This window comes from Rhineura floridana, chromosome 5, assembly GCF_030035675.1.
Source record: "Rhineura floridana isolate rRhiFlo1 chromosome 5, rRhiFlo1.hap2, whole genome shotgun sequence".
NCBI classification, from domain to species: Eukaryota; Metazoa; Chordata; class Lepidosauria; order Squamata; family Rhineuridae; genus Rhineura; species Rhineura floridana.
The window spans coordinates 160,889,993-160,908,279 of NC_084484.1; the positions used below are offsets into that span (position 1 = coordinate 160,889,993).

The window sequence follows — 18,287 nt, forward strand, 5'->3', positions numbered from 1 at the left end:
TTATACGCGAACTCCGCCAGCGGTAACAGATCCACCCAATTGTCCTGTTGGAAGCAGGTGTAACACCGCAGGTATTGTTCGACGGTGGTGTTGGTCCGTTCTGTTTGTCCATCTGATTGAGGGTGGTGGGCGGAGGACAAGTGGATCTGGATGTTTACGGCCCGAAACAGGGCCTGCCAGAACCGGGCGGTGAACTGGGCTCCTCGGTCAGAGATTAGGTGGTCGGGGAGGCCGTGTAACCGGAAAACCTGGGTCAAGAACAGTTGCGCAGTTTCTGGGGCAGAGGGTAGGCCGGCACAGGGGAGGAAATGGGCCATCTTGGTGAACAGGTCTACGACTACGAGGATGGTGGTCATTCCCCGGGAGGCCGGTAAGTCCGTGATAAAATCCAGGGAGACCGAGCGCCAGGGCCCGGGGGGGGTAGACAGTGGGAGCAGGAGCCCCGGGGGCTTGCCGGGGGGGCTCTTGGCTCGCTGGCAGGTATCACAGGCCGCTACATAGTCCTTGACGTCCGCTTGGACCTGGGGCCACCAGAAATCCCGTAGGACCAGGTGGAGGGTTTTATACGTTCCAAAATGCCCTGCCGGCTGGCTGTTATGGCAGAGGTGGAGCACCTCTCCCCGCAGAGCTCCCGGGGGAACGTACAACCGGTTCCGGTGATACAAGAGGCCCTGCTGCAAGGAAAAGGGGCTGTCCCGGGCGGGCATCCCTGACTGGAGCTCTCGCTGCTGGGCCAGGGCGTAGGGGTCCTTTTGCTGCTGTTCCTGCACCCGGTCCAGGAGGGGTTGTGGCTGGTGGGTAGCGGCGAAGTTCTCTGGGCGAAGAATTGGGCGAAGGGGGCGATCGACCTGCTCGGCTCGGTATTCTGGCTTGCGAGAGAGCGCGTCTGCTAGGGTGTTTCGGCGGCCAGGGAGGTAGGTGACCGTGAACTGGAACCGGGAGAAAAACAGGGACCACCGGATCTGGCATTGGTTCAGCCGTCGGGCGCTTTGCAGGTGCTCCAGGTTTCGGTGGTCTGTTCGTACCTGGACCGGATGGCGTGCCCCTTCCAGGAGATGACGCCAGGTCTCGAAGGCTACTTTGATGGCTAGTAACTCCTTCTCCCAAATGGTGTAGTTCTGTTCCGAAGCGTTGAGTTTCCGGGAGTGGAACGCACAGGGGAGCAGGGACTGCTTGCTCCCCACCGGCTGAAGTAGGACCGCTGCCACTGCCTTATCCGATGCATCGGCCTCCACTATGTAAGGTCGGGTAGGGTCGGGTTGCTGGAGGATGGGTTCAGATGTAAAGGCGTGTTGGAGGCGCCGGAAGGCCTGTTGAGCGGCCTCGGTCCAAACAAACTTCTCTTTGCCTCGAAGCAGGTCTGATATGGGCGTGGTGAGTTCGGAGAAGTGGGAGATGAACCGGCGGTAATAGTTGGCGAAGCCCAAGAAGCGCTGCACATCTTTGGGGCTTCGCGGAGCTGCCCAGTGGAGGATGGTCTCAATTTTGGCGGGGTCCATCTGGATACCCGAGGGCGAGATCGATGGCCTAGGAAATCCACGGTCGTGAGGTCAAAGGCGCATTTTTCGAGCTTGGCGAAGAGGCGGTGCTCCCGCAGGCGCTGCAGAACCGCTCGAACGTGCTCCTTATGTTCCGAGGGGTTCTGCGAGTAGATCAGGATGTCATCCAAGTAGATCACCAGGAAGCGGTCTAGGAGGTCCTTGAAGATGTCGTTCATGAAGTGCTGGAAGACGGCAGGGGCGTTGCACAAGCCAAATGGCATCACGGTGTACTCAAAGTGCCCATAACGGGTGCGGAAGGCCGTCTTCCACTCATCGCTCTCCCGCATACGCACCAGGTTGTAGGCCCCTCTCAGGTCTAGTTTGGTGAAAATGCGAGCGCCCCGCAGCCGCTCTAACAGTTCTGGGATCAGGGGCAGAGGGTAGCGATTCCGAACTGTAATCTGGTTGAGGGCGCGGTAGTCATTGCACAGCCGGAGTTCCCCACATTTCTTTTTGACAAAGAGGACAGGGGCGGCTGGAGGGGACGTGGAAGGGCGAATGAACCCTCGGTGCAGGTTCTTGTCGAGGAACTCTCTGAGGGCTGCCAGTTCGGGTTCTGACAGGGAATAAAACCGGCCCACGGGAATCTTGGCTCCGGGGAGCAGGGCAATGGGACAGTCGTAAGGATGATGGGGCGGCAACTGGTCTGCCTCTTGTTTCCCAAACACATCCGCGAACTCCCGGTACTGTTCCGGTAAGGCCTCGGGCACGGAGCTTGCCTCCTGGGTCATCAGGATGCGCTCCTTCGGCCTCCAGCAGTTGGCTTGGCAATAGGGGGATCCGAGGGTCAGTCGGCCCGTGGACCACTGGATGATGGGGTCATGCCGCTGGAGCCATGCCAGGCCCAGCACGACCGGGAAGTGGGGTGCGGCAGCCAGGTAGAACTGGAGGCTTTCCTCGTGCTCCCCCAGGGCCATGTCGAGCGGCACTCTCTCCTGTACTACAGGGCCCGAGGCGAGAAGCCGGCCATCAATAGTCTCCACCAGGAGGGGGCGGTGAATGGGTTGACTAGGAACCCGGTGGAGCTTGACAAAGGACACGTCCATAAAATTGCTGGTGGATCCTGAGTCCAGCATGGCGGGTACTTGTAGGGTCCCCCTTCCGGGGACTGTCAGTGCGATCAACACGGTCAGATGCTTGGGCGGTGAGGAACTGAGGTGGCAGGCCCCTTGAACCAAGAGGGTGCCCCGGCTCAGGGGCCTGTGAAGGCCGGGGCATGGGCGTTTCCCGAGGCAGGGGCTGTGGGTCGTTTTGCGGAACACTGGGCTGCAAAATGTCCCGGGGCCCCGCAATACAGGCAGAGGCCCTGTTGCCGGCGTCGCAGCTTTTCGGCCGCAGAGAGACGTGGCCGAGCCCCTCCCAGCTGCATCGGTTCTGCCGGGGGTGTAGGGTCCTTGCCGACAGGCTCCAAGGGCTCAGCCACTGGGGCTGAAGCTCTGTAGACTGGCCGGGGTCGGTTGGCAGCACGCCTGCTTTCCAGCCTCCCGTCAATCTGGAGACACAGGCGTATGAGGGCTTGCAGGGTTCCAGGGCGCTCCACCCTAGCTAGCTCATCCAGGAGCTCATCCGACAGCCCCTCCTGAAACTGGTCCATGAGAGCGGCTTCGTTCCAGCCCAGGGTTTGTTGCAATAGACGAAAGTCTGTTACATATTCCCCCAAGGGGCGTCGGCCTTGCCGCAGCCTGCGTATCCGGCGGTTGGCTGTGGCAGATTGGACTGGGTCCTTGAACATAGCCTTCAGTTCTCTGGTGAAGGCGGCTAGGTCGTTGAGCACGGGGCTCCGCTCGAGGAGCAGGGGCGTGGCCCATCTAGCTGCCGCCCCGGTGCAGAGGTTAATCAAGAATCCCACCCAGGTCTTATCATCTGGGTAGGCCTCTGGGCGTAACTCCATGAAGAGCTGGGCCTGGGCCAAGAAGGCTGAGAGCTGGTCGGAAGCCCCAGTAAATTTCTCTGGGAGAGTCACAGGGCACTTGGCTCTCCCTGTAGGGAGAGGGGGTGGGGCTGCTGCTAGCTGGGTTTGCAAGCCTTGGACGGCCAACAGCAGCTGGTCTACTTGTGAGCGCAGGAGCAAGTTTTCCTGCTGGAGTTGCTCCATGGTCAGCACTTCCCCCACTCCTTTGTTGCCTGCTTTGTTTGGGCTGACTGCAAACTGTCAGCTCTACACTGCATCAGCAGTGTCAGGGGGGGCTGGAAATTCCTGGGTCTTTGGCAGGGAAGGAAAGTCCTTAGCCAGCAGTCAGGTTGTAAATCTGCCAGGCCTATCCGAAGCGTACTTGCTGAGTCAGAAGTCCAGAAGCGAGGTCAGTGGAGGTCCGGGATCAATTGCCAAGGAGGTCAGTCAAAGAGATGCTGCAGGGAAACTAGGTCTACACAAAGCCACACCTGATGTTGCAGTCAGCAACAAGCTGCAGCCAAGGTGTGCCTTATAAAGAGCAGGATGGACAGCAGGTGTGAGCCCTCAGCGTTTGGGCCTTAAGGAGACAGGCCTGCTTCTCTTCTGCCTGACCTTCTGCTGTCTACGTTCTGCAGGTGAGGGGGGAGTATCCTGTTCACTGTCTGTGTCTGGCTGCAGGGCCTCTGCTGTCCCTGGGGTGCTCTGCAGCTGAGGGGCAGAAGGAGCTGGATTCTCAGGAGGCTCCTCTGTGTCTCCTGCTGCTCCTGGGTCTGCTGCTGTTACTCCCGAGTCGTCCTCATCTGAGGAGTCCTCTGACGGGGCCATGACAGTGACATTGGATTGTGAATGGGGGATTTAACTCTTTCCCGTGTGTCATTCATCCAGTTTAAATTCTCCACCCGGGAGCTGCACTGAAAGAAAAAGGCAGGGACTTGTAAGTTCACTTCTTTGCAGCTAAAAGCAGATTTGGAAAGTGGTGGGTAAGCAAGGAAATGGCCTGGGAGATAATAGAATTAATCCCTCCCCTTGGATATACCCCAAGTATATGATATGATATGATATTATACTTACTTACTATCCCACCCTTCCTTCCAGAAGGAGCCCAGGGTGGCAAACAAAAACACTAAAAAATTCTAATGCACCATAAAAAGAAAAGACTTTAAAACATATAAAAACAACACATCTTTGAAAAGCATATTAAAGTAAAACAGCTTTAAAAACACTTTTTTTTAAAAAAGAACAGCTTTAACAGCATCTTAACAATCAGTTTCAACACAGATGCAGACTGGGATAAGGTCTCCACTTAAAAGGCTTGTTGAAAGGCGAAGGTCTTCAGTAGGTGCCAAAAAAATAACAGAGATAGCGCCTGTCTAATATTTAAGGAGAGGGAATTCCAAAGTGTTGGTGCCACAACCCTAAAGGTCTGGTTCCTATTTTGTGCGTAATGGACCCCCAGATAAGATCAACTGGGTATCTTTCAGGTATCGTGGTCCTAAGCAGAGCTTGGAAAAGTTACTTTTTTGAACTACAACTCCCATCAGCCCCAGCCAGCATGGCCACTGGATTGGGCTGATGGGAGTTGTAGTTCAAAAAAGTAACTTTTCCAAGCTCTGGTCCTAAGCTGCCTAATGTGGCTTTAAATTTCTATCCTGCCCATCCTCCCAAAGGAGCCCAGGGCAGTAAACAACAAAGTAGCAAGACAGTGCAATTTAAAATAAAAACATTTAAAATACATGATCATGGATCATTGGCTAGTAATTTCAAGCTTGCCAGGAACAGTATCTTTTAGCCGTTAAATGCCTAGGTGAACAGGAATCTAAAACAATTCCTCCTGAATGTTGTTACTGAGGGCGGCAGGCAAACTTTGTCCAGGGTGGGCACTCCACAAACGAGGAGCCACCATATAAGTGCACATTTTTTCCTTAGCTGAATGATTTTCTGACAAATTATATTTCTTAGTCAGTCCCATGTCACAGAAACAAAAACATCGAATTGTCTCTAAGCTAATGTTTGTGAACCTAAAAATGCGGTCCTAGAAAAATGTTCTTGTTTGTCAAAATCGTTTAACTGTAATATTGGTTGCACGGAAGTTTCATGGTCACACTATTTATCGATCTGTAAGCCGCTGTGGCTGGAGAGCATGGTAAATAAGCTCAAAATCTACTATCTTGGATTCTGTGTGGTTCTCCTAACTGTGCTGTCTCCTTTTCTAGTTCTTCATATCATAGTATAAATTAGCTATTTTATTTTGTTGACATGCCCTTGAGGAATGGAATATGAGGGATGTCAAGAAACCAGTGAGACAAGAAGTGAACTGCTGGAAAATTCCATGTACTGGTCTATTTTAAAAGGAACTTGGCTTTATTACAAAGCTACTGTAACACTGTGATGTGCTATGTGCTTTCTGGGATTCATTAGTTAGGCTTAGTTTTAAGAACTGAACATTTTTGTTTTCCTAAACCTATATTACCGTTCACTAACTTGCTTGTTCATCTGTATATATGTCCTTAGTACAATAATTGGAATAATAATTTAAGTAGGTCAGTTTGTTATTTTATGACCAGAGGAAAAAAGATGTTGTGAAGAAACAAGTGAATCTTATTCACTTGTGCATTGAAATCATGATGAAATGCAGCGTTCAGCTCAGGCAGGCAGGTGCTTCACCAAAATTTGGATTTATTTTCAAACACTTTAATTCAAGTTGATTCAACAGGAACATGGCAGAATTTCTCCGGTGGACTGTTAATGTACTGTGGTTAAATGCTGACATGCTGTCTTGGTTTTATTTCATGTTGCATGTCATTGAACATTCCTAACTACCTGCTGTCCAATCTTGCTCCAGGGACTTTTCTTTTCTTTTTTATCATTGCTCTCTAGGTTTCTCCCCTGTTTCATCATGGGAAGTCTCCAGGTAAAGTTTGTTAATTTATAGGAACTTTCATTGCTCTAATCACTAGAGGCTAGTAGTTGGTGATTCTCTTTCTACCATTTCAAATGCTCTTCCTTGCTTCACTGATCTGGTCAGACTGTAAAGGCTAAGTTTGGTCCACTAGGCAAACTGCTTCAGGCACAGTGTTACTTGCTGCTTCATCCAAAAATTTGTTGGTCTGCCAATTCACGCCAAGCTGGCTCTCTGTAATTTTGCAGCACATTGTTAAGCGTTCATAAGACCTTCTTCTCCCATCTCTCAATACATTGCTTTACTATTTGGAAATGAGAAGATATACATATTCCTTAGGCATTGTTTCTCCCTAAAATATTGTGCTCCTTTTCCTCTCTGAAGCCAAGTTTTCTGTCTTTGGGCTGCAGACTTTCTTATTCAAAGTTGGCTAAAGGAAACAAGTAACTTTTCAGTTGAATTACAATATACTGCAGCACAATAAACATGGCACTCCCTGCTAGGTATCAAAATGAATCTGACAGGCTTTTAAAGTTTGCTTTATATATGTATACCACACATTTTCTTTTCTTCTAATTTATTTAATTTTACATACCACCCTTCAATAAATATTTTCAGCCTGGTTTGTATACCCCCCCAAATAAAATCTGAGGAAACAACCACAACAAAACAATAATGGTCAGTAAATCAACAGAACAAAAATATCAGCATTGAAAAATACCTTCAGACGTTAAAAGGTAAAATAAAAAGGTTATTTAACCTATTAATGTAGATGCCAGTCAGGCTTTTCAGGGGAGTGAATTCCATAATTGGGGTGTCACAACCAAGAAGGCCTTCTCAGTCACCACCTACCTCGTCTTGGATGGCAGGAGCACCTGGAGGAGCACCTCTGAGGATTATCTCCATTCATGGGAAGATTTTTGTTTGCAAATCCTTCCAAGGAATGGTTTGGGATTAGTGATAGTTCTTAAAATCTCCTGTAAAATCAACATGATAAAAGAAGCTCCATAAGGATGGGGAACATGTGACCCACTGCTAGACTTCAATTCCCATCCACTCCAGTCAACATGGCCAGTGGTCAGGAATGATACGAGCTGGTGTCCAACAAGACCTGGAGGGTTACAAGTTCCCTATCCCTCAGCTTTGCCATACAATAAAATCTACACCAACTTAACATTTGTTTTCTTGGTTAGCTCTTGTCATTTAAAATTGACTCCCATAAGAAACTCTTACACTGCTTTTTTTGCACAGGAGAGGGAACAAATGCGGAGTCTTTGAATCTACTGGGTAACATTCTCTCACAGCTGCTAGCATCCCCTTTCTGTATCTCTTCAGTATATCCAGAAACTCAGGACAATGTAATTTATGCCTTTGTAGGATTTTAAGGCCCAAGTTAAAATGTTTCTTTAGGCAACTTTTTAAGCAGGCTGAAGTTATTTAATTCAGTGGTATGCATTTTTGATTCCAAATTGATTGTTTTATATTGCTTTTATTCTTATTGTGTCTTGATGCCAACCAAGCTTTTGTAAAGCTGGAATATTAGTTACAGTGGCAAGTGGCAGGCAATGCAGATACTGGAAGCCAACCTAAATGTAAAATTTGCCTAAAAGTGGAGACGGATCTGAGTTAACAGATGGATTTCAAACATGGGGGTCAGCCACTGTATGTTTCTTTATTCCAGCAGTCCTAGGGACAGTTTTACCTGTATAGCATCTAGTAGACTCTAATCTGAATGTCTGCCTCCTCCCACATTCCATTTTAAGACTGTCACTAAAGTGCATCCTCCTTGGCTTCAACACTAGCCAGCTTTCCCCCTCTCCCCTCCCCTTCTTTGTTTACCATCTTGTTTGATGAATTGTTCTGAAGAACTCTTAAACTTGCGCATGATTATGTGATGTTTTGGTTTGCATAGCAGAGGTATTGGCCTAATGTGGATTTATGCTTAAAGGTGTTCTTGTGCTGTCCCTTCCCTGTTCATTACATGCAAATCTGTCTCCTTACTGTCTTCCTTTCTGTCAGGTGTGTGTCCTCTTCTCTATCTTGTGTGGCAGGTGCTACTGTATAGCTGCCAGTATCCTCCCATTCATTTTATTTTTGTCCTAGGCTTCTGGAATTGTTTTTCTTGAAAGGCCTTCAGCCTGGCCCTTGACACTGTAGATACAATTTTGTACTTCCAAATGCAGGCACAAATAAATATGTACACTAATTAGAACCTCTTGATGATCCATCTGATGTCTGGGCACAGTTTGAGTAGCTACATGTCATAAGAGCTATGAAGTGCACCTGTGACCCATGGTGCAACTGCCAAATTGGACACAACAGATACTGAAGCTGTGTGCAAAGAGAACCATCAATTTTTCAGCACTCTTGGGTTTAGGGGTATGTAAATTCTTCTGAAGGAATGATTCACATAATATGATACCCAAATGGAGGAAATGAAAAATTCATATTCTTAATGATAGGAATTTACATGCATTCTGACCCCCACACATAGCACCACACCTGCTTATTAACACATCATCCAAAATGTATGTATGAAAGTGTAAAGAATGATAGACAAACCTTGTCTGTGAACTGTCGTAAGATCTTTTAATGGAATTACTATAAAAGTCTTCCAGACATTTGACATCTGCATGAAATGGAACCTTTAGTGTCATCAACCCAGACCTCTGGAATGTTCTTCTAATAAATATTCAGCAGACACCTGCTATTTTAAACTTCAGACTTTTCTCTGCTTCCAGGCTTATGCAGACACAGCTAGTTAGGAATTTGCAGTGAAATGCAACATCTTCTGTAAAACATAGCTGCTGATCAGTGATTTTAATATTTTACATAGGTTTTTATTTGTGTGTGTGTGCAGTTGTTGCAAACCACTTTGATGTTTTTTATGAAACTGCAACATGCAGTTATTTTTATAAATGAAATAAAAATTAATTCTCATGTCAACGCCACTAAGTGTGACCTTTGCTCCCAAAAGTTTGTTTCAGAATAGGTTATTGCTTAATGTGGGTTTGTTTTAATGTGGAAGAAATTGTCTTGTTCTGTTTGCAGAGGGATGAATGGATGTCCTTGGATTTTATGTCTGTGAAAACACTGTCTTCAGCATCACTGAAGGCTGAAAAGCAAATGGAAAAACTACTGGAGAAACAGAAAGCTGAACAAAATGAACAGGTGAGTTAGGTTATTAATGAATATAGTAATTGAAATAGTGTAGAAACTAGTAATTGTGTAAGCTTGCTATACATCTTTGCTGCCTTAATCAAAATTTGAATTTCTTCAATTAACAGCCTTCCGTTTTGGGACCAGATAAGTCCTAAGAGCTACTTCTGAGCATTATTATGCATCTTGTATTGGCTGGTTGATTCCTATGGGCAACACGGTGAAATTCTTGGGGACTGACTGAAGCTGTGCAGTGGTAAATAGATGACAGGGCACCTCTTATCCTTGTAGCCAGGACTCTGTTGTAGGAGGTGAGGTGGTAGGCTGGGGAGCATGCACACAGAGAAAATGGGGCAGTAGGTCACCTGGATACAGGATCTGCAGGAGTGGATACTATCAAAATATCAGGCAATTTCCCCCAATAACCTTCAGAGTAGAACTGAGCTCTGTATAGCAGCAAAGGCCCTCAAACTTTGTCTCCTTAATGAGAAGTGGTTCTCTTAAAGGAGTCATGTTGTGTTTGCTGTTCAGTAGTCTCTGGTGAGGGAGAAGAGGTATAATTTGTGTAATTTTAGAGGACTTGGGCTGCTGGTTCTTGCAGGGCTGCTTCTTCATCAGAATCTGCTAAACACTAGACTGGGCTTCAAAAGTAATTTGTGTTAAGGAAAAAAGTTTTTTTTAAATTCCTTTGGCTATATATAAAAGAAGCTGTTTGGAACCTGGCTTGAGTGTGTGTGTTTATAGAGCTCCCCAATACCTTTTTATTAAAGCTTACTATCTGTCATTTCTCTGCAAAGTAAGTACTTGGTGCTTTGATGACCTTTCAGTAGGCAGCTTTGGCAAGCAATCTTTAACCTCTTAATTTTTTAAAAAAATTGCCCCCAAACAAATTAATCACACTGATTATTGGCTTGTTCCATTAATGTTGGCCTTCCATTACTTAGTGTCTAAGACTCAACATTCATGTAGTTCTTGAATTGATAGAAGTACTAGCAAAATATTCTATATCATTTATTTTAAGGTAGGTGAAGTAAGCCAATGGTTCATTTACCTTTCATCTGAATACTTGGTATTGTAGAGAGATTATGCATTGTATTTTTTTCTTATATAATGCACTGTAGATTTGAAGGGGGAAAATCTCTTTTTTCAGTTCAGTTTAAATATCCTCTTGATATTTTTTAATGAATGAACAAACTTCATTGTTTTAAAGCCATATGCCACACAATATAAATGCAGCAAACAATCCTTTTGACATTTTCAGCATGCGTGCATGTGCACATACACACGCAAAAGGAAACAGAAAAATATTAACCCCCTGTAAATCATGCACTACCCCTCTACAATAAGCTATATAGGTATTAAAAATACAATGGAACAAATGCATATGCCACCCACCCACATCTGCTACTTTGATAGTTGTGAATAGATTTTTGCCTGTGAGCAGTGTACAGTTCTGGCCTTGAGAGGGTTTTGTTTAACAAGGACCAAAGGACACAATTAAGGAATTTGTGACTAGGGTGTTCATATAAAGGACAACTTGGTAAGTAGTGGGAGACATCTGGTCTTGATATTTTTACAGCCATGCATGTTTTAAAACCTAAAGCACAATGTTTATAAAAACAAAAAGAACGATAACTTTGATACTTCATACAGAATTATTAAAGATGCAACTAATATCAGAGTGCACTTGGTGAGGGGTGAAAGGGGCTTCCACAGAGCTGCAGTTGATTTTGGTTTGGTTTTGGAAACAGGCCTTACTTTCTGAACGAGAGCTTAACCCCTACTGGAAAGATGGTGGCACAGGCTTACCGCCACAAGAGAATGTGTCAGCAAACGGTAACAATTTCTTTTTCTAAATGTTATAGTGCAACTGTTACTCTTCTTTGTAACCCCTTATTAATGCTAAAGTAAAACTTAATATTTGCACGCAAATTCTACTATGATCTCTGGATTAAAATCTTTGCACATAGCTCTGAGGAATATGTATTTAAAATCTTGAGTGGCTTGACCTTCAGTTTTTTACAGTGGAGTTCTTCATTGTGAACTAATTAAAAAAAGAACCTGATTGTGCTAGGACATGATGAATTGTTTTCATCTAATTTGGTCTCTTTCATTCCATTACACAAATTGCAGCTTTAAAATATTCAGCCTCTGAACTCTTTGAATCCCATTTTAAATTAAGTGCATTAAGGATGCAGTTGGTGAATAATATTATTTATGTAACCTTTTTTCACTTCATTTCATAGTCTAGGTTTATTTTGTCTGTGGCAAGAGCAGATGAGGAAAAAAATGTTTTCAAAATATTGCATCCTATGCAGAAAATTGTACAAACTGTTGTGTGCTGAACGGGAGAGATTGTTTAGGATTCTTCCTCATTAACTTTAGAAAGACTAGGAAGTTGCAAATCCTAGTCAACCTACTTTTCTATAGATCAGGGGTTTCCAGACTTCATTCATTCAGGTGGTCCATGTTGTGCGTGTGGATTTGGGGTTGAAAACGAGAGACGGTACATCCATCACATTAAATATTCTTATTGATTTTTTATTGTATTTTTCTATGGAATTCAAATTATAATACAATAAAATACAAAATATAAGAAACAAAAGAAGCAATAAAATGCAATAAGAATCTTTCTGTGTCTAGCACTGCCCATTACAATTATTAGAACAGGCAGCAAAAACACTGAGTAGTCCACCAAGACCTCAGCAATTTTCATGTGGTCCTTGGGGGAAAAATGTATGGGAACCACTGCCATAGACAGAAGTGTTTCAAGATTTCAGTTTGGTGCATCTCATATTAAAGACTCTTCTTTGCTAGGAGGTGAAGACCAGTAGAACAAACTACAGCAGAGCCTCCAAGGTTGAAACGAAATGTTGCGTTTGAGAGAAGCCTACGGCTGAAAACAGCAGTTCCATATTGAGTTCTTTCCAGATCTTGTTATAAAATTTAGGCAGACTTTACTTGTGTCTCAACATCTTCATCATGTGTTTTCTGGCCCCTTCTGTATTGACTGCAACTAGTGGCAGTGATATGCCCAAATTGATATTGCTGGAGGAGGACTTGATACACAACTGCTGTTTTCAGGGTTAGGGAACTCTCCAAAGCAGATTTTGGGGGCTTGTGGGCAGCTGGAAGGGGAACCACAAGTTCAGTTGCGCAAGCAGATTTCCATTGTGCAAGAAGGCGGACATAATTGAATGTTACCCTAAATGCTTTTATTTGTAGGATTGGATTTTTAAAAAATGTTTTATGTTTTCATCAACTATAGAGATACACACTGAATAAGGAACTGGGGAGAAAAAGATTAGTGTTTTAGGGTCAGGGGTTTTTTTTAGTTAAAAAAAGGTAGCAGTTGTAAGTAATATTTTAGGTTTGTATAGCTTAGTGATGACAGTCAAGAGAAAGTTAGAGGGTGGTATTCTGTGCTAGTCCTAGTCAGGGTAGACCTGCTGGAATTAATGGACTAACTTGGGTTTATTAATTTCAGTGGCTCTTCTCTTGAATAGGACTTATTTGAATATAACCCAGACAATTTAAAGTCACATTGGGTGGTATTCAGTGCTACTTCTACTCCGAGTAGACCAATTAAAGTTAATAGACATGACTAACTTAGGTTCATTAATTTCAGTGGGTCTGCTTCAAGTAGGACTTAGTTGAATACAACCCATTGAAATCAGGGCTGTGGAGTCAGTACGCCAAACCTTCGACTCCGACTCCTCTATTTTTCTACTGTCCGACTCTGACTCTGACTCCACCCAAAATTGCTTCCAACTCCACAGCCCTGGAAAGGGCTGTAAATGTCTTTTTAAATTGGAAGCTCTCATAGGAGCATTTTTATCGCTGCCTGAATATGCACTGATCTTGGCATCACAGCATTTGTCTTCATCTGGGTCCTGTGTCATACACTGACACACAAAATATTTTCCATCTTGAGTTATGGTGAAATACTCAACTACAGCTGACTTCATGGGAAGCTTCTTTGACATTTTGAATTTATATTTTAAAAAAATTGTCAATCAAAATTTACTTTGAAGTCGGAGTCGGTACATTTCTACCGACTCCGACTCCACCCAAAATTGCTTCCGACTCCGACTCCACAGCCCTGATTGAAATAAATGAGACTTCAGCATTTAACTGTGTACTCAAGTCCCATTAATTTTGACAGAATGTGGGCGTGCCAGATTTATTCCATGGTCCTCATGATAGATTTGTTTGTTATAAATATTTATATCCTGCCTTCCACCAGTTATGGTCAAGGCAGCTGGTGACAATAAATACAAAAATAATAAAATACAACATAATTTAACAACAGCAGGATACTTACCTGTGAAACACATATTCATGGGAATAGCCTTATCATTGTCTAAGTACTTCAGGCTTCAAATTCTGTATTTAGGGAGGTAAGGAAGGAAGGAGGCATTTTTTCAGAGTTCAAGTTTAGAAGTTTTAGAGTGTACCTACAAAAAATTGTAATGCATGAAATGACCCTCAGACTTTCTTTCTGGGCACTGCCTTCCATGGTGATAATTTTGCTTTCTGTATATTTTCTTTGCTTGGTCCCAATTTCTCAATTAGAAACTGAATAACAATCTTCTTTTTAAGTCTGTTCATTGAATCTCCTAGAATAATGATTGGTGTGAAGATGGAGAGCCTGTTAATTCTGTTCTCTGTTTGACACATTCAAGATAGGACTGATACTAATTTTTTTTTTTAAGAAAAGCAAGGTGGGCTGTGTTTCCAAATAAGTGTAGGAACATGAGCTCAAAATGGAAAACTGTGCCAGCGTTCACTATATTTCTGGCTGAGCTATCATATGTTGCATTTGTGACGCACAACATATGTAGTTAGTAATAAGGTTATGATATTAATTTGCAGTATGCAAATATCACATTTAATTACTTTGTGTTGTAGTGACAGCAGTAGAAGATGGTGGGTTAAGTTGGCTGAAGAAATCCTACCAAAGAATGAAGGAGCAGTCTGAGAGAGAGAAACGGGATTTGGAAGAAATTGTAGCTGAAAGATATGGGGTGAGCATCGAAAGGAGACTATATTCCCCTAGTAGAAAATCTTCGTGCAGTGGAAAAACATTGTTCCTCAATAAAGCATCAATAAGTAAATTTACCTTGTTTCAAGGAAAAAATGACTAATGCAATCTTGAGTCATATAATGGTTTCAGCAGATATTGATGTAGATATAAAATTATAATTAATAATTGGACTTCTGGGTTGAAGTACAATTATTTAAAGGTAAGCATACCCCTGTTTTCTGATAAAGTGTAGGGTATGTTGAGGAATGTTCACTTCCTGTACATTAGCCAGAGCTACATAAGCATAGTCCTGTCCACAGAGTAATATAGCTATTTTGCATCACAATTATGTATAGTGTCTCTAAATTGCTTCCATGTCATATCAGTACCTTGCTTTGAAAACCAAGATCTAAACTTTGTTTCAATGGAGGCAGTTCACATGTATGGCTAGGAGCGCTAAGATATTCTCTGGAGATGAGAGATCAAAGTCTCTTGTATTCAGTAGGAGAGTATCTCATTCAAGTTTTAAAGATCTCAGAAACCCACTCCACAGTCACTCGGCACAGGGCTTTCAGTGTGGCTGCCCCTGCTCTGTGAAACAGCATCCCGCTGAGATACGACAGGCACCCACTATGCACTTTTCAGAAACAATTGAAGACAGTTTTGTTCCATCATGCTTTCTCAGCTGGACAAACAGGTCTCTTAGGTATTTTGTTTTTAAACTCAGTTTCTGTTGTTTTTTAGCTATTTTTATATTTTGTAGATTGCCTTGAGATGTATGTGGAAGGCAATTAATTAATGTTAAAAATTATGTTGTGGGTTGGATCCAGACTTACAGCAGACTCTGTTGAATATTCCTGTTAATATACGACAGGTGCCCACTATCTGTATTTTTCAGAACCAACTGAAGGCATTTTTGTTTCAACAAACTTTGTCCAGCTTAATAGAAAAGTCTCTGCCTTAGGTGTTCATTTTGTATTGTTTTTAAACCTTTTTTAGTTGTTCTTTGTGCTTTTTAAAAAACTATTTTAGCTATTTTTATGATATGACTGTAAATCTCCTTGAGACATATACATAACAGGTGATTCATACATTAATAAATGGTGGTGGAGAAGATGATGTTGAAAATGGGTTGTAGTAGAGTTAGACATGTCCATGTCCTATTGATTTTAATAGGTTTATTCTAAGCATGCCTGAGTCTAGATTCAACCCTATACTTTGGAATATCTCCTGTTAAAATTAATGGGGCTTTTGAGTAAATGTGCTTGGGATTGGAGTGCATGTGAATCAGCTGATAAAAGGAGGACAGTTTTTTTCTGCAAGTATACTGATGTGGTATATTGCAGCCTTCCCCATCCTGGTGTCCTCCAGATGTTTGGAATGCAACTACCAGAAGCACTACAGCTCCAAAACATCTGAAGGACACCAGTTTGGGGAAGACTAGTATAATGGATAGCCTTGACTGGAAGACTGAATCTTTAATTTGAACCCATCTACCCAATTTTGTCATGGGCCCCAAGGAGAATCTCTGGCAAGGTTGGGAGGATGGAGAAGGGGTTACCACCATTGTGAAGGACATTGCCAGCACTGATGAAGGAATTGAGAGGGTTACAGACGATCTGTCTCCATAAGCCTTGAAGCCAGCTGCTGGAGTGACTGAGGAAGGCTCAGACAGCCTTTCCTTGTCTCATCCAGCTAGTGAGAACTCTCTTCAGGCATCAAGGCCAAGCGTAATGGCAGAAGAGATGTGTCAACAAAAATATTGGAACTTCTCAGGCAGAGGAAAATGAAAGCAACTCAGCAGTCAGAAACTGGCATGTCTCCAAGGTTGCAGACGATAGAGAAGAGACGGTTACAAGTAGCCCAATTTCATCTACACACACACCAGTTGTAGCCATTGCCTTGCAGCTCATCCTGAAAAGAGCCTGAATTGATAGTGCTAAGCACCTACCCTTCTTCTGTATACAGTAGGGCCCCACTTACCGGCGCTTCGCATTCCGGCGTTCCGCTAATGCGGCGGCAGGAATTTCCCCCTTTTAAAGCTGATTTTGCGGCATTTTGCAACATTTTTGTGTCATTTTTGCACGACGGCCCCATTATAGTCAGTGGGTTCCACTTTACAGCAGGGGCCTGGTCCCTAACCCACCGTATAAGCGGGGCCCTAGAGCACCGCTTGCATTTACTGTTGTGACAACTCGTCTGCTGCTGCCTCCAATGTCTAGTATGCCTATTTCTGCTTACATACTGATTTAGGCCTAGCAAGAGCCGCAAGAGCCTTGTTCTGGTTTCTAGGATAAAGCTTTATGCAGAAACCCAGTCTCTGAATCCTAAGTCTGCTTCTGTGGTTGGGAGCCAGGACAAATTTACCTGGGACGGTTGTGAATGGCGGGAGGGAAACCCTGAGCTCCTTCAAGGTAGCATAGAATAATAATGTAGTGAATAACATTAATATTCATGAGATGTCACCAGACTTGTATAATTGTGGCCATTTCAAATGTAATTGTCATTTAAAGATTGGCGTAGCAGTTTCTCTGCTGTAGTTATGTTCTCTGTAGCTGCTATGTACTAAAATGCCATGTGCTTTTTCCTCCTTTCTTGCAGTCGGTGGAGCTATTTCAGTCAAGATTAGAAGAAGCTAAAAAAGCTGCAGTCCCCAAAGAAAATGATCACAGAAGAGGCTGGCAAATATGTAAATATTCGAGAAATGAACGTGGTATGAGACAGAAGGAGGAAAAAGGGAAGCAAGGGGAAAGTAATGCAGAAAAGCATGCGGATAAGGAACGATCTGAGGAGAGATGTACTAAAGAATATTCTCAAGAACGGAGAAGTTGCAAGAGAGACAGACCAACAGAAGAGCCAAGGCAGAGTAATAAAGACATTCCCTACAGAACTGTGAAGGAGTCTTATAAAATAAGAAATTATGAGAAACCTTTTTCGAGCCCTTTCAGAGCTGCATTTTTGAAACCTAATGATGATGCAGACCAAGGCAGCAGGCTGCAGAGCCCTTCATCCCAATTACTGACTCCTAGTTCTATGAGTTGTGGTTTCAGAAAGCCTAGTGATGATGTCCCAAGATGGCGCAAAACACAACCAAAGGAGGATATCGCAAGAGCTACCCTGGATGAAAAACCATTAAATACTGAAATGGCCGTTACCAGTAAGGAGGAAGGTTTGAGAGAGAAACAGGAAGAGATCCCAAAAGGTGCCTTGGAAAAAAAGGAGCCATTGGATAGTAAATCGTCATTTAAAGGGTATTTCAGAATTTTATTATGTGGGAAGATATTGGTTATATTTGCATGAGGGATAAACTTGATGTCTACTTTTTAGGATTGGGACCATATGTTTTTTATTTTTATTTATAATAACTTTTTCCCCAGGTAGCATGTCATCAGGTGGGCTGTAGTCCCATCTAGCATCAGAAGGCAGGAATAAATGGGAGTCAAGACTTGAGCTGCTCCTTCCAGTCTTCACCCTAGTCCATTCCTGCCTTCGTCCGAGGCCATTACTTTCAGCCTTAGCTCTGCTGCTCTGCTAATCTTTACCTTTGTTGTAGTGGGTTTGCTTAATTTTGCTGTCTGGAAATTGTGTTGGTTGTGTGGAAGTGTGCAAGTATGAGTTGAGTGCAGTTCCGTGGGAGTGCAAGGTCGCAGCGGCTGTTGCTGGCCCACTTCTTCCCTTCGTTTTCTCCCTGCTATTTTGTCTGGCTTCTCCCTCCCATTTTGTTTGGGGCTTCACTCCCTGGGGATTTGTTTCCCCAACCTCGGCTTC

At 43.8% G+C, this 18,287-nt stretch overlaps 1 protein-coding gene across 5 annotated transcripts in view; it reads left to right on the forward strand.

Annotated features, from left to right (window-relative positions):
* The window catches only part of CWF19L2 (CWF19 like cell cycle control factor 2), a 133,417-nt gene that overhangs the window by 22,264 nt on the left and 92,866 nt on the right, over nucleotides 1-18,287 (forward strand). For 4 of the 5 annotated variants that reach the window (XM_061628682.1, XM_061628684.1, XM_061628686.1 and 1 more), the window contains exons 5-8: nucleotides 9,386-9,505; nucleotides 11,245-11,329; nucleotides 14,405-14,520; nucleotides 17,121-17,770. In XM_061628682.1, the coding sequence (XP_061484666.1) occupies nucleotides 9,386-9,505; nucleotides 11,245-11,329; nucleotides 14,405-14,520; nucleotides 17,121-17,770 (971 nt within the window). Of the gene's footprint in view, nucleotides 1-6,316; nucleotides 6,347-9,385; nucleotides 9,506-11,244; nucleotides 11,330-14,404; nucleotides 14,521-17,120; nucleotides 17,771-18,287 lie in introns of those variants that run through there. The other variant, XM_061628687.1, reaches the window with a different exon arrangement.